The following is a 15,555-nucleotide window of genomic DNA, read 5'->3' as shown; positions in this document are numbered from 1 at the left end:
CTGGGCTATATTCCATTAGGGCTAGGAGACCTGTTTATCTTTATCCCCTTAGCTTGCCCAACACCACCTTTTTGGTGATAAAGATCGTTTCTAGGTCCTCACCTGCCATAGCTTTCTATTTTTTGCATGTTATTTGCGTCTTCCGCTGTGAAGGCCGACAAAGACTTGTTCAATGCCTTGGCCATTAAAGAATCAATGTTTACCATAGCCACCTTTCTTCGTTCTATATATTTATAGAAACTTTTGCTATCTGTTTTTATATTCTGAGCCAGTTTTCTCTCATAATCTATCTTACTTTCTTTTATAGCTTTTCTCGTGGCTTTCTATTGACCTTCAAATATTTCCCAATCTTCTAATTTCCTACTGGCCACTTTGTATGCGGTTTCTTTCAGCTTGATACCCTCTTTTATTTCCTTAGATATCCATGGCTGATTATCCTTTTTCCAACAGTCCTTCCTTAGGTATACACGTTCGCTGAGCACTGTGAAAGATGGCTTTAAAAGTCCTCCAGTGTTCCTCAATTGTCTCAGCGTCTTTTGTCTTTTCTCATTCCATTGACACAATGATCAATATAGAAAATCAAGCTGAAGATTTTAATCCACTGCTGCCTTCAAGATAATCAAAATCTGATCTGCTGCATCTTGCTTTACCTGACACTTCTTCAACATGTATCGCATCTCCTCCAATCTTTTTCCATTTTTGTCCTGCTCACAAGTATTGTTCGTCATCGAATTTCTAATCTTTCTGACTCTTGGTTGTTTAAACTTTTATTCCCACTTAAATCCAAAACAGCTACTTGACTTTTTTATTCATGCTCATTTTAACTCCCTTCAGTCACCTAACTTTAATATTGTGCTCAAAAAGCTCTGTCCCTCACTTCACCAACAACTGATGTCTATCACTTTCCTAACTTTGATAACTCGCAATACGTTAAAACTCTGGAACTTATAACGCAAAAACAATTTATCAGTGTCATCCACAAACTATGAGTGTCAACTATGACTTGGAGATACCATGATTGCCTCTGATTCAGATCATTGTGGGTTCAAGTTCCACTTTAAAGACTTTAGAATATAATTTTGGCTAACATCTGAAAGAACTGTTGGTTTTGACATTCCTTTTGGCAACACACAGCTCTACCACAGGACGACCTCTCAACTCTTCCATTGCTGCTAAATTATCAGATTACTTATCTGACGTCAATTGTGGATTAATGGAAATGTCCTCCAGCTAAACATTAGGGAGGCTGAAGTCATTGTTTTTGGCCCCCACTCCAAATGTTCTTCCTCAGCTTTAATCTTGAGACTAATCCAGATTGTTTGCAACCTGTGTGCCATATTTGACCTTCTGGTGGGTTTCCAACCACCCATCGCATCACTAAGACTGCCTATTTCTACTTCTGTAGCATCACCCAACTTTGTTGCTATCTCAGCTCGTTTGGTGCTAAAGCCCTTAATCATATTTTTGCTATTTCTAGGCTTGAGTATTCCAATGCACTTCTGGCTGTGTCCTCTCCTTCCGCCTCCCCCCACTTCTCCCGCCCCCCCACCTGCTCCCATCTCCCGCCTCCCCCTCTTCCGCATTCCCCCCCGCCGCCTCCTTCGCTCCCCTCTGCTGCCTCCTTCGTCCCCACCTTTCCTGCCTTCTACTTGTACACATCAGTTCATCCAAATTCTATCATGCATAAAGTGTTTCCTCCCAAAATTAGGAACAGACATGCAGTGTTTTTTGTTAGAGTAGTAACCTTATCCACTGTGTGTTGAACACACCCTTGATCGGAAAGCAAGGACTATCATACCTAGGAATGAGTATGTTTTTAATTATTCAAGAGAATATCCAAGTAGTTAAGGTTGACAACACAGTAGTTCTGCTCCATTGTCTCATATATTTTAATTTTACCATTACATTCCTTTTTAGTGAGGTTGACAAGAGTATTTTAACCTTATCTAGTCATTTTATAATCTTAAATTTTGAGTTTTAGTTATTTTTATGAGAAAATGCTATTCTTATTGCACACTTATTAAGTATCTATTGAGTTCATTTGCAGATTTGTTTTCTTCCAAATTCCTTTTATGTGGTGTGCTAAATTGAGAATGATGATGATATTGATGGATCAACCAAAATAATCCTGTTTGTTTCCTTTGCTAGAAAAGGGTATAAAATAGGATGCAATTTAATTGAATGGTAAACAGTCAAGTGATCCAAAATATGTCTCATATTGATAGATTTAAGTTGATTAAAACTGTCCCAGGTTAAAAATGGAAAATAGGCAAATTTGTTTCTAAATAAAAAACAGATTTTGTGAAAGGATGGTTTGTAACCTGATCCTATAATTTTTTTTCCTCCTTCAGAACGATTTGATCACCACTGTCCCTGGGTAGGCAACTGCGTGGGAAAAAGGAACTACAGATTTTTTTACATGTTTATTTTGTCACTGTCTTTTCTGACAGTCTTCATCTTCGCTTTCGTCATCACACATGTCATTCTCCGTAAGTACTGTTTTAGGTTAGAATGTTTGCTGCAACAATTTAGTGTGCTCGTATCTCCTGGTATTCTAAAATGAAATCAATTTACACAATCTTATGATTCAGTGAAAATCATCTTGGTTTAGACTGTAGTTGGGATCAGTTCAGGTTGATTTAAACCCATATACCTGGAATAGTCTAATTTACAGGTCATAAGATCAGTACTATAAATATAAATAAAAACGTATTCACTACATCATTAGTTTATAGATCCTACTGAAACAGCAGTTTGTTTTGAAATATATTCAAACAAAATGAATGTCATATTTTTACCTAAAAGACTTAATAGATTAATATTTAATGATGAAAAAGTAGAAATTAACATGAATGCGAGAGAGCTTAATGTTTGTTTGCATTTGATAAAGTTATGCCATCCCTTTCACTGTATCACAGGATCTTTGAACTTAACTTTATTGTAATTGAGTGACTGCATATTTTAAGAATTTTGTATTAAATATTTCTGCTCTTCAGTTAAAAGAGCATCTCATATTTCAAAGAATGCTGTTTTAATCCTCAAACACCCATCCTGTGGCCTCTTGAGCAATACAGGCAAATTGATGATACAGCACATGCACTGTGGGAACACGATTGTGATAGTCAAAATTCAATTCACAAAAGCACTGGCCACAAACAGAGGAGACAATTATTCACTGATATGTTCTAAATTTGAACTGACTTCTGGAAATTAAATTTTAATTCTTGCCCAAACAGAATTTTAAACAGACTAGGATCTGGAATGCACTGCCTGAGAGTGTGCTGGAGACAGGTTCAATCAAGGCATTCAAGAGAGAGTAATATGAAAAAGAAGAATGTGGAGGGCTACAGGCAGAAGGCAGGGGAAGTGGTACTGGGTAAATTGCTCCTATGGAGAGCTGACATGGACACAATGGGCTGTATGGCCTCCTATGCTGTAATAATTCTGTGGTAATCTCCTTTAAATGCAATATTACTGACTTTCTTGATTTGTAATGGGTCCTACTTGGCAACAAAGGAATGAGATCTGTTCAGATACCTGAAAACTTTTATAGCAAGCTATTAATTTTCCTCTAAAATAACCCAAAGCATTCTTAGCCTTACTGGTGAATGTAATAAAACAGTTTAAAATAAATGTTAGTTGGTTAACTTACTCCTGCACTTATCTGGATAAGAACTTCACTGCCAGTTTTATCTCCATGTTGACATTCATACCTATTGTTTTCATTGCATAGAGGTCATTGATATTACTATTCGTAAACATACCAGAATTTTTTAGTTGAAACTTGCACACTTAGCATGAAAGTTCTGGAACTTGAATCTGGCAAAAGTGGCAAAGAGGGCTGAGAAGTACACTAAATCAGGGGTGACCCCCAGGCCCCGACATCTGGGTCAAACAAATCAGTCCATTTCTTGTATTTCATACTTGTTGCGTTGTCATGTTCAGGAATGGGGATTGTTCTTAATGCCTCATTGGTGGATAAATCCTACATTATAAAACCAAGGTTGCTTTATTCTAGAGACTTGATTATACCCAGATTAATGGGAACATTGATTTAAACAATGTTCCTATGACAACAAATGATAGAACATCTTTGCAGTAAGTTGCAGCACTAAGTTGCGATTGTCTGAATAGACATATGGGATAGAACAAAATTTACTGTAATGTTCATGCTTTGATAAGATAATTATACATTGGTTGCCTTGAACTGAAATGAAGTGAGCTTTGATTTTGTTTTAATCTAACATGTATGTTTTTATGTAGGATCTCAGAAGACTGGATTTCTAAATGCACTAAAGGACAGCCCTGCAAGATATCCTTTTTCAGAGTGTGTGGTTGTCATGTCTAGTGCCAAGTGCATTTCTGCAGTAAGATAGTGTCCAAAATACATTTTTTATTATTCACTGAATGTTTTCAATTCTGAAGATATTAAACTAATGTTCAGTAAGAACCTAACATATGTCACACTAAAATTAGGTTTTTATTTAGGGATAATATTGCATTTTGTCCATGTTGAATGGACTACCTCATGTTTGCAATCCTGTTTAATAAGCAACTATTGTAACTAATCTTGCTGGAGTGAGTCACCTTGCAACATATAGTGTTAGTTACATTTTTTCCTTCAGCTTAAAATATTTTTGTGGCGTAATTGGCTGGAAGTGTAGGCTGATAATGGCATAGTACAGTGGTTCTTAACCGTGAAGATCCCCAAGCGTTCCATGAAAAAACATTCAAAATAATTCAAAATTCATATAATTAAACTAAAACTAAACATCGTCTTCAGCTCCAAGACCCGATGAATCTTGGGCCTCTTGCTCATGCACCAGCTGGAAAAGAGCCACACATGCTTGGTTTAGATATTTTTTGTTGGTCAGCCTCTTGCACGTGACCAGTGTGACTTGGAGTTGAAGACTAAGGTCCCATGTGCCTGCAGAAAAAGCGAAGACTCAAAAAGGCCACAAAAACCCTGAAGGAAGTGAGACAGACAGGGAAAGGCTAAAAAGACAACAGGTTAGAAGACAGGAAGAAGTTAAAAACAAAGTTCCCAGTGAGGGAGGAAGACAGAGAAAATAGGAGGTATACCTCAATTTTTTAATTTAGTTTAGAGGTGTACCATGACACATGTGAGGTCATTCACTGTGGAAGCAAAATCAAGAAGGCAGGTTACTATCTGAGTGGCTGAAAATTGGGAGAAGGGAGAGTGCACCGGGACCCTGTACACCATCGCAGAAGGTAAGCATGCAGGTGCAGCAGGCAGTAAAGAACATGTGGTATGTTGTCCTTCATTACAAGAGGTTTTGAGTATAGGAGCAGGGATGTGTTGCTGTAATTATACAGGGCCTTGGTGAGGCCACACCTAAAATGTTGTGTGCAGTTTTGGTCTCCTTTTCTGAGGAGGGATGTTCTTGCTCTCGAAGGAATGCAGCGAAGGTTACCAGGCTGATTCCAAGGATGGTGGGATTGTTGTATGAGGAGAGATTGACTAGGTTAGGAATGTTTTTGCTGGAGTTCAGACAAATGGCAGGGGAATCTCATAGAGTCTTACAAAATTCTCACAGGACTAGACAGGATAGATGCAGGGAGGATGTTCCCAATCATGGGGAAGTCCAGAATCAAGGGTCACAATCTGAGCATTCAGGATAGACCATTTAAGACAGAGGTGAGGAGACATTTTTTTCACCCGTCGAATGGCGAGCCTGTGGAATTCATTACTACAGGAAGTAGTTGATACCAAAACATTGCATGTATTCAAGAGGCAAATAGATATAGCACTTGGGGCAAATGGGATAAAAGTTTATAGAGAGAAAGCAGAATTAGGCTAATGAGTTGGACGTTCAGCCATGATCGTGGTGAATGGCAGAGCAGGCTCGAAGGGCCAAATGGCTGCTTCTGCTCCTATCTTCTATGTTTCTATATAAAAGGTTGGGAAGCATTTGCATAGGGAGACAACAGGAGATCTGAGACCTTCATTAACAATGAGACATGAGGGTTGAGAAATGACAGTGAAGGAAGGGTGATTTAGATTCAACTTAGATACAGAAAGAGAATAAAGATTGGATTAAGAAAGAGAAAGACACAAAGGAAATATAAGAAAAAATTAAAATTTGAATTTTTAAAAAATCTTCAAGATTTCATAGATGCAGGAAAGAGATGAAACAGTGTAAATTAGATGTACTCAGTCAGAAAATTAACATGCAAGATAAAACAAGCAATTAGGAGGCAAATGGCACGTTGGATTTTATTGCAAGGAGACGAGAGTGCAAGAAGGAGAAAATCTTGGTACAACTGTATGGGGCTTTGGTGAGATCTGGATCACTGAGAGCAGTACTTGCCTTGGAGGTGGTACAGCTGAGATTCTCTCGATTGGCTCTGGGGATGAGAACATTATGCTCTGTTGAGAGGCTGAGTAAATTTCTTAAGGGTTTTTAATCTTTGGAATTCTGTACTGCAGAGAGCAATGAAAGCTGGATCATTGATTGTGTATTTAAGGCTGAATTAGACAGAATTTTGATTTACAAGGGATCGAGGGTAATAGCAGATGAGCAGCAAAAAGGAATTGAGGTCACAATCAGATTAGTCATGATACTGAATGAGGGAGTAGGTTCAAGGAGCCAAATGGTCTACTCCTATTCATATTTTATGTTCTTAAATTTGGCCTAAAATCCTGGGAATTTATGGAAAAGAAATGAACTTATTGAAACATATAAGATTCTGAAGATGCTTGACAGGATATTCAGTGAGAGGTTGTTTCCACCAGCTGAAGAACCTAGAACATGTATTCACAGGCTCAGTATAATGGGTCAGTCATTCAGGACTGAGATAAAGAGCAGTTTCTTCATTCAGGATTGTAAGTGATTGGATTTCTTTAACCTGGTATTGTGGGACTTCTTACTGGATTTCTCTAACTCAGGGGTGTGGGTACTTCACCACTGAATATGTTGAAGGCTGATATCTGAGTTTTGCTTTTTGTTTAATTTCTCAAGGAATCAAGAAATGACAACTTGACTGGAGTTGGGACAGAAGGTCAACAATGATTATATGGAGTGACTATAGTCTAGAACAAAGAAAATTACAGCAGAGGAACAGGCCCTTGGCCCTCCAGGCCTGCACTAACTATGCTGCCCGACTAAACTAAAACCCACTACCCTTCTAGGGACCATATCCCTCTACTCCCATCCCATTCATGCATTTGTCCAGACGCTGCTTAAAACTCACTATCATATCTGCTTCCACTACCTTACCCAGCAGCGAGTTCCAGGCACCCACCACCCTCTGTATAAAAAATTTGCCTCGTACATTTCCTTTAAGCTTTGCCCTTTGCACCTTAAACCTATGCCCCCAAGTAATTGACACTTCCACCCTGGGAAAAAGCTTCTGACTAAGCACTCTGTCCATGCCCCTCATAATGTTGTAGACTTCTAACAGGCTGCCCCTGAACCTCTCTTGTTCCAGTGAGAACAAACCAAGTTTCTCCAATCTCTCATAGCTAATGCCCCCCATACCAGGCAACATACTGGTAAATCTTTTCTGTCCCCTCTCCAGAGCCTCCACATCTTTCTGGTAGTGTGACAACCAGAATTGAACACTATATTCCATATGCGGCCTAACTAAAGTGCTATGAAGTTGCAACAAGACTTGCCAATTTTTAAACTCAATGCCCCGGCCGATGAAGGCAAGTATGCCTTGTTGACTACCTTCTCCACCTGCATTTGTAGGAGGTGTAGGAAAAATACATTGTTAAGATGGTGGCGTGGGCTCGTTGGGCCAAAGGGCCTGTTTCCCATGCCGTGTTGTTCTTTGTTCATTGCCACTTTCAGTGACCTGTATACATGTACATCCAGATCCCTCTGCCTATCAATACCCTTAAGGGTTCTGCCATTTACTGTATATTTCCTATCTGTATTAGACCTTCCAAAATGCATTGCCTCACATCTGTCCGGATTAAACTCCATCTGCCATCTCTCTGCCCAAGTCTCCACATGATCTGTATCCTGCTGTATCTTCTGATGGTCCTCATTGCTATCCGCAAATCCATCAACCTTTGTGTCGTCCGCAAACTTAATAATCAAACCAGTTACGTTTTCCTCCCAATTATTTATATTTATATTACAAACAGCAAAGGTCCCAGCACTGATCCTGAGGAATGCCACTTGTCGCAACCCTCCATTCAGAAATGCACCCTTTCATTGCTACCCTCTGTCTTCTATGACCGAGCCAGTTTTGTATCCACCTTGCCAGCTCACTTCTGATCTCATGTGACTTCGCCTTCTACACCAGTCTGCCATGAGGGACCTTGTTAAAGGCCTTACTAAAGTCCATGTAGACAACATCCACTGCCCTACCCTCATCAATCATCTTCATCACTTCCTCAAAAAAACTTGATCAAGTTAGTGAGACATGACTTCCCCTTCACAAAATCATGTTGTCTTTCGCTAATACGTCCACTTATTTCCAACTGGGAATAAATCCTGTCTCGAAGAATCCTCTCCAATAATTTCCCTACCACTGATGTAAGGCTGATCAGCCTGTAGTTGCCTGGATTATCCTTGCTACCCTTAAACAAAGAAACAACATTGGCTATTCTCCAATCCTCTGGGACCTCCCCTGCAAAAAGTCTGACAACACCAGGTTTAAATTGTTTGGACTTAAACCAGGTGTTGTCAGACTTTTTACTGTGTTTACCCCAGTCCAACGCCGGCATATCCACATCATGACCTCCACTGTAGCCAGCAAGGATACAAGGATTTCTGTCAAGGCCCCAGCAATTTCCTCCTTTGCCTCCCTCATTATTTTGATGTATATTCCATCAGACCCTGGGGACTTGTCTACCCTAATGTTTTCAAGAACCCCAAAACCACCTCCTTTTTGAACTCAATATGATTCAAATTATCTACAATCTTTCCCAGATTCATCAGCCACCAAGCCCTTCTCTTTGGTGAATACTGATTCAAAGTACTAATTTAATACTTCACCCATTTCTTCTGGCTCCATGCATAGATTCCCTTCCCTGTCCTTGAGTGGGCCAAGCCTCTCCCTGGCTAACCTCTTGTTCTTTATATATATATATATATATATATATATAAAAAGCCTTGGGGTTTTCCTTAATCCTGCTGGCCAAAGATTTTTTGTAACTCCTTTTAGCTCTCCTTACTCCTTGCTTATGTTTCTTTCTACACTCCTTGTTTTTCATACTTGCTTCGTGTGTTTCCAGCCTCCTCGGCTTGGGTCTACTCCTGTTCCCATTTCCATGATCTTAAGTTATTCCCTTTCTGGCCCAGTGATGTTGATTGATCTTGCATTAACAATTATCTTGACGTTGAAAGGTTACTTGCACCCTTAATTACCTTAACTTCCAAATATTAGCGATTCAGTGAGTTTAATGGACAATTAATGTACAAATCCAGCAAGTTCTTAAAAAAAAACATTGAATTTTTGGGAGCGATTTTGTTTCTATGTATGTTGACCATGTTCTGGAGATTTCTAATTCGTGACAGGTCTCTTGATCCCATGAACTTGCTGGCCGATTTGCATATTAATAATGGCATATGTTGTTAGCACACCATTATTTTTTCAGCAAAATTCAGCCCTTTGTGATGAATCAAACAATGAAAATACAACCCAGTTCTTTTCCCATTTAATGTAAGTCTAGTCAGAAGCAACATAGGATCTTTAGATAAATGTTAATAAAAATCCTGCTGTGTAATTGTCTAAGATAACTATTTTAGGAAAGAATTAAATGAAAAATGGCAGGTGACATTGTGCTGCATTCTTGGAAATGTACTTTTTAAAACAAAATTAGTACTCCTTCAAACAAAATTCCCACAATAATAGATATTAAAGTTTAAACCAGTGATGGATTAATCCTTAGGCTTTTACAACAATAGCCCTCTAATGGTAATGAATAATGGGTGCAATGGTCTGTGAAGCATTACAGTCAAAAATGTATTCAACCAGAAACAACACAACTGAGCTCTGATGAAAATTAAAGGCATGCTGCTTAGTGTCATTTTGAAGGTTTCTCCGTTTATGACAATGATTCTTTCTTAAGATTCTTAAGTTGATTTTTTAAAAATCTGATATTTCACCGATTGCAATACCTAAGTGTTGATTGCTGTCAAAGGAGAAACGGTTAGAAGTAGCAAAAGTTGCTTCTCATTCTGTTTCAATACCACCATGTGGATGTTTTTGACAGTGCAATATGAGCATGCATCCTTTATTTCTAGCCTAATCCAGCGGTGTTTTTCCAGTTCACATACCACATACCAGACTTAACTTTCAGAAATGGTAGTATGTCTCCAGATGCTTGTTTAAAGAAAGCAAAGAAAATTCTAATATTACAGGATGACTTGTAGGCACAATGCATTGGTGTGCTAAAACTAACTCTTTTAGTTTTCTATAATAGCTCTCTGATTTCAGCCAGAACAATATGGTTTGGATCAATCAATAAGTTAATTAAGCCAGGCATCTATTAATGTATTCCTGAAATTTATAAGTGTTATTGGAAGAGACTTTGCAGCAAGTTGTCTGCACATTCACCTGGTCAAAAATGATACAGATTTTTTAAATTGTAGTGAGTTATGTACAAGATTGCAATATTTTTGGGAAATTTTTACTTTAGATATGTCTTAAATGGTATGTTTGCACAAAAAACACTTTGGAAAAAAGTCACTGAAATTCCAATTTAATTTGAAGTAAAAATATGTAAATTGGCCATAAAATGTGTTTTTAGTGACTGTGCGATATGAATTATGTTGACAGGAGTGAGTTTAGGTGGATACTTATATTAAATGAACAGACACCAAAAACTGTTCTACCAGTAGTCACTTATCCAGATTAAATTAATCATTTGGATTAAGCCAATTACTATATTTTTGTTCACATCTATCTTGCATTTTTGATCAAAGAATTATTGTCAGATAGCTTCCAGAAAATGTTGCCCTTGTCATTGAATTATTTACTGAAATGATGCACAATGAAAAAGTGAATTATCAACAATTGCATTTATAACTCTCACCAAATTGTCCAGGTGAATTATAAAGGAGAAAGTACAGTTAAGTGAAACCTTGGCTGGATTTGACACTTTTCAGCGAGGCGAGAGAGGTGGAATGGAAAATAAGTGGTCCATATGCTCCCATCACTACCACCACCTCATCTCCAATTACTGCCTCATATGGAATCAAGTATACGATTTGATTTATTTTTCACATGTATTAGTATACAAAGAAAAGTATTGTTTCTGGCACACTATACAGACAAAGCAGACCATACGTAGGGAAAGAAAGGAGAGAGTGCAGAATGTAGTGTTACAGTCATAGCCACGGTGCAAGGTCGATCCATTCAAAATTCTGATGGCAGAAGGGAAGAAGTTTTTTAGTTGGTTAGTATGTGATCGCAGACTTTTGTGTCTTTTTCCTGATGGAGGAAGGTGGAAGAGAGTATACCCAAGGTGCATAGGGTCCTAGATTATGCTGACTGCATTTCTGAGGCAGTGGGAAGTATTTCTGTGTCAATGGATCTAATGCTAGTTTGAGTGATGAACTGGGCTTCATTCACGACCCTTTGTAGTTTAAAGTTTTTTTTAAGTTTATTCATCACAAGGCTTACATTAACACTGCAATGAAGTTACTGTGAAATTCCCCTGGTCACCACAGTCCAGCACCTATTTGGGTCAATACACCTAACCAGCACATCTTTCAGAACCTGGGAGGAAACCGGAGCACCCAGAGGAAACCCAAGCGGACACGGGGAGAACGTGCAAAGTCAACACAGACAATGACCCAAGCTGGGAATTGAACCCGGGTTCCTGGTGCTGTGAAGCAGGAGTGCTAACTACAGTGCTGCTGTGCAGTCCTGGTCTTGGACAAAGCAGGAGCCATACCAAGTTGTGATACAACCAGAAAGGCTGCTTTCTATGTTGCATCTGTAGAAGTTGGTGAGAGTTGTAGCAGACATGTCAAATTTCCTTAATCTCCCGAGAAAGTAGAAGCATTGCTTGGCTTTCTTAACTATAGCATCGGCATGGAAGGACCAGGACAGGTTGTTGATGATCTGGACACCTATAAACTAGAAGCTCTCGACCATTTCTAGTTTATCCCCATTGATGTAAACATGGGCATGCCCTCCACCTTGCTTCCTGAAGTCAATGACTATCCCCTTCGTTTTGTTGACAGAGGGTGAGCTTATCGTTGGCGCACCTGTTCACCAGATTCTCTATCTGTTTCCTGTACTGTGTCTCGTCAGTGTTTGTGATCTGACCCACAATGGTGGTGTTGTCAGCAAACTTGAAAATCGAGTTGGAGGGGAATTTGACCATACAGTCATAAGGATATAGTAAGGGGCTGAATAAGACAGCCTTGCAGAGCACCAGTGGTGAGGATGATCGTGGAGGCAGTGGTGTTACCTATCCTTACTGTCAATGGTCTGTTGGTTAGGAAATCTAAGATCCAATTGCAGAGGGAGTATCCGAGCCCCAGGCCACGAAGTTTGGAGATGAGCCTTGTAGGAATAATGATGTTGAAGGCTGGGCTGTGGTCTATGAATAGGAGTCAGACGTAGGTGTCTTCATTATCTAGATGCCCAGGGTTGAGTGTAGGACCAGGGAGATGGCATCTGCTGTGGACCTGTTGCGGCAATGGGCGAACTATACTGGATTTGGGCAGTTTGGTAGGCAGGAATTGATTTGTGCCATGCTAATCTTCCAAAGCTCTTTGTAATGATGGATGTCAGAGCCACTGGACGATAATCATTCAGGCACACTGCCTGGTGTTTCTTTGGTACCAGGTTGATGGTCATCGTCTTGATAGGGACCTCAAATTGGTGTAAGGAGAGGATGAAGGTGTCTGCAAATGCCCCCACAAGGTGGTCCACGCAGGACCTGAGTGCTTGTCCAGTTACCCCATCTGGGCCAGTTGCTTTCCGTGGATTGACTTTTGAGAAGGCTGCTGTAATGATGGAAATGGTGACCTCAATAACAGGTTCATCTGGTATAGGGGGGGCAAGCTCTCACTGACCTGTTGCTCAAAATGGGCATAGAATGTGTTGAGCTCATCGAGGAGGGATGCATTAGTGCTGACAATTTTACCTGCCTTCTTCTTGTAGCCTGTTTTGTCTTGCAGACGTTGCCATAGTCAGTGAGAGTCTCTGGGTAGCCTGGGATTCTAGCGTGGTCCAGTACTGTCTTTCGGCATCTTTGATGGATCTCTATAGGTCATATCTGGCTTTCTTGTTAGGGTCACCTGACTTCAACGCCTCAGATCCGGACTTCAGCAGGCAATGGATATCCCTGTTCATCTATGGTTTTTGCTTGGGAAACACATAAATTTGCTTCTTTAGCACATAATCTTCTACATCCTAATGAAGTCAGTTACTGTAGTCTCGTTCAGGCTGGTCACAGAATTTTTAAATATTGAGCAGTTTAAACAGTCCTGTCGGAGATCGTCTGATTCCTCAGACTAACACTGCATGAATTTCTTTGACAGATTCACCCGTTACAGTTTTTGCTTGTAAGCTGGTAGGAGGAGCACAGCGTTGTGGTCTGATTTACCAAAGTGTGGGCGGGCGATAGAGTGGTAGACATTTTTGATATTTGTGTAGCAGTGGTCTAGGATGTTTGGGCCTCTGATGGAAGGAGATGTGTTGGTGGTATCTTGGTAGAACACTCTTTAGCTTGGTCTGATTGAAGTCCACAGCCACGATGAACAAGGCCTTGGGATGTTTTGTCTCAAGGCTATTTGAGGCGGTATATATTTAGTCCAGCACAATCTTCATGCCTCTTTGGAAAGTGAGCCTGGCTTTAAATTTGTCTACCTTGTTTTCCAGAGATTGGACATTTGCTAGGAGTAAGGTAGAGAGGGGGGTTCCTTGGGACTGCGTTGTTTCACTCACCTGCAGGCCTGCACATTTTCCACACTCCCTGGAGTGTCTGCTTCTTTTCAGGCGTGGAAGTAGTTTGCGGTATTAAGGATTAATTGGTGTATCCAATGAGGTTCACTCTGCTTGGTGTATGGATGGAGGATTTGCTGCCTTGCTTGCAGTTCCTGCGTTGGTAGATGGGTCTGCACAGTTGGGCGTTCCGGGTCGCTGTTGGGCTGCGGTTTGGCTTCGGAGATTGCAGAATGTCCAGACCACACTCCTGTGAAGATGGGTCAAGGGCCGGTAAGTCGATGACATCTCTGGGATCAAAGTTGTGGATGTGCTGATGGTTGGGTCCACATGCTGGGGTCCTCGGGGTCACTACTGGGTTGGGCCTTCCTTCAGAGGTCAGGGGATTTGTAAACCTGCAAGTAAACTTAAAAGAGAGAATTAAAATGATTTTTAGGCAGTGGGAGTTGATTTTTCAGAGTCTAGGTCGAATGGAGAAGGGGAATGGGGGGAATGCTTGGGGCCTGCAGCTCTGAGTCAGAGGGATTGGTGGCTGGTGGGATGAAGGCTCCGGCTGCAGACTTGCTGGTTTGGCCATTGGGTTCAGTGGGAGCTGGGGAGAAGAAGACTCCAGCTCCAGGAATGCAGTTCTGGCCAGCAGAGACTGGTTTTCTGGTCACTAGGAGCTAGCATAGGAACATCCCCAGCCCTGGGACTGCAATGCCAGCTGCAGGTCCCACGTGGTCAGTAGGTCCAGGTCGTGTGTCTCCAGGGTCCTAAGGATCACCAAAACTGCAAGAGATTGTATTAAAGCATTTTGTTAGTGAGTTTAAAAGAGATAAAGTTTTTGAAGCATAGATCAAGTGTAAAGGATAAAATTAAAAGGTATGCTGGGCACAGCTTGCAAAAGTCACCACATTCCAGCACCATCTTGGTATTATTATGATGGCCAATTAGTCAGCTGTAATGTGACCAATTAGAGGTGGCCAAATTGGAGTTTAGGGTGGGATGTCATGCAGCAGAGGAGTCATGCTGCAAACAGGAATAAGGTAATGTCTTGAAATTTAAAGGCTCTCTGCTCTCTTAATCTGCTTTACTTTTTATAAGGTTCAAAAAAGTCAAAATATGAGCTCAAAAATAACTGCCATAAAACACTCCCAAACCCTTTTCCAGTGCCTGAAAAATACAGTAGGCAATGAAACATTTCACAATTGTTTTTTCAAGAAGCTCAATAGTTTGTTAATTATAGTCATTTGGTAGTATAGAACTTTGAGTAATGCTGAAAAAGTTCAATTTGGTGAAGTTTCTCATCTTCCGGTTATCAAGACAGTTACAAGAAAACCAATATCGGGGAAATAACTTTTAAGTATGCGAGAGGAAAGTGCTGATGAGAATGCAGTGTTCACCACTAACAGGATGCTACCATCAAACCAAAAAGATTTCTGCCTATCACACAAATAAGTGATGTAACAGATGAATTTCAATGCTAATATGTTGCTATGTCGGCCATATGTCCCAAAGACTGGCAGATCGTATCAAACAACGTGTCACCTCTGCTGTTTGCAACAGTCAAGGTAAAAGATCACACCAAATCAGTTTGTGTTCACAGAACTCAAAACATTGTTCAACATTAGATGTGATTCTGTAATTGGATAAGAAAGAACAAGAACAAAGAAAGTTACAGCACAGGAACAG

General features: G+C 40.2%; 1 protein-coding gene across 7 annotated transcripts in view; it reads left to right on the top strand.

Moving 5' to 3' along the window:
• zdhhc14 (zDHHC palmitoyltransferase 14) overlaps positions 1-15,555 on the top strand; it is a 242,312-nt gene that overhangs the window by 160,120 nt on the left and 66,637 nt on the right. For all 7 annotated transcript variants that reach the window (XM_080200322.1, XM_080200321.1, XM_080200320.1 and 4 more), the window contains 2 exons: positions 2,352-2,489; positions 4,264-4,312. In XM_080200322.1, coding sequence (XP_080056448.1) covers positions 2,352-2,489; positions 4,264-4,312 — 187 coding nt within the window. The remainder of the gene's footprint in view (positions 1-2,351; positions 2,490-4,263; positions 4,313-15,555) is intronic.

The sequence above is a fragment of the Carcharhinus amblyrhynchos genome, chromosome 12, assembly GCF_965287045.1.
Source record: "Carcharhinus amblyrhynchos chromosome 12, sCarAmb.v2.hapA, whole genome shotgun sequence".
Classification (NCBI taxonomy): Eukaryota; Metazoa; Chordata; class Chondrichthyes; order Carcharhiniformes; family Carcharhinidae; genus Carcharhinus; species Carcharhinus amblyrhynchos.
The sequence above is the reverse complement of the archived record's forward strand: the minus strand, read 5'-3'. Positions and strand labels throughout refer to the sequence as shown.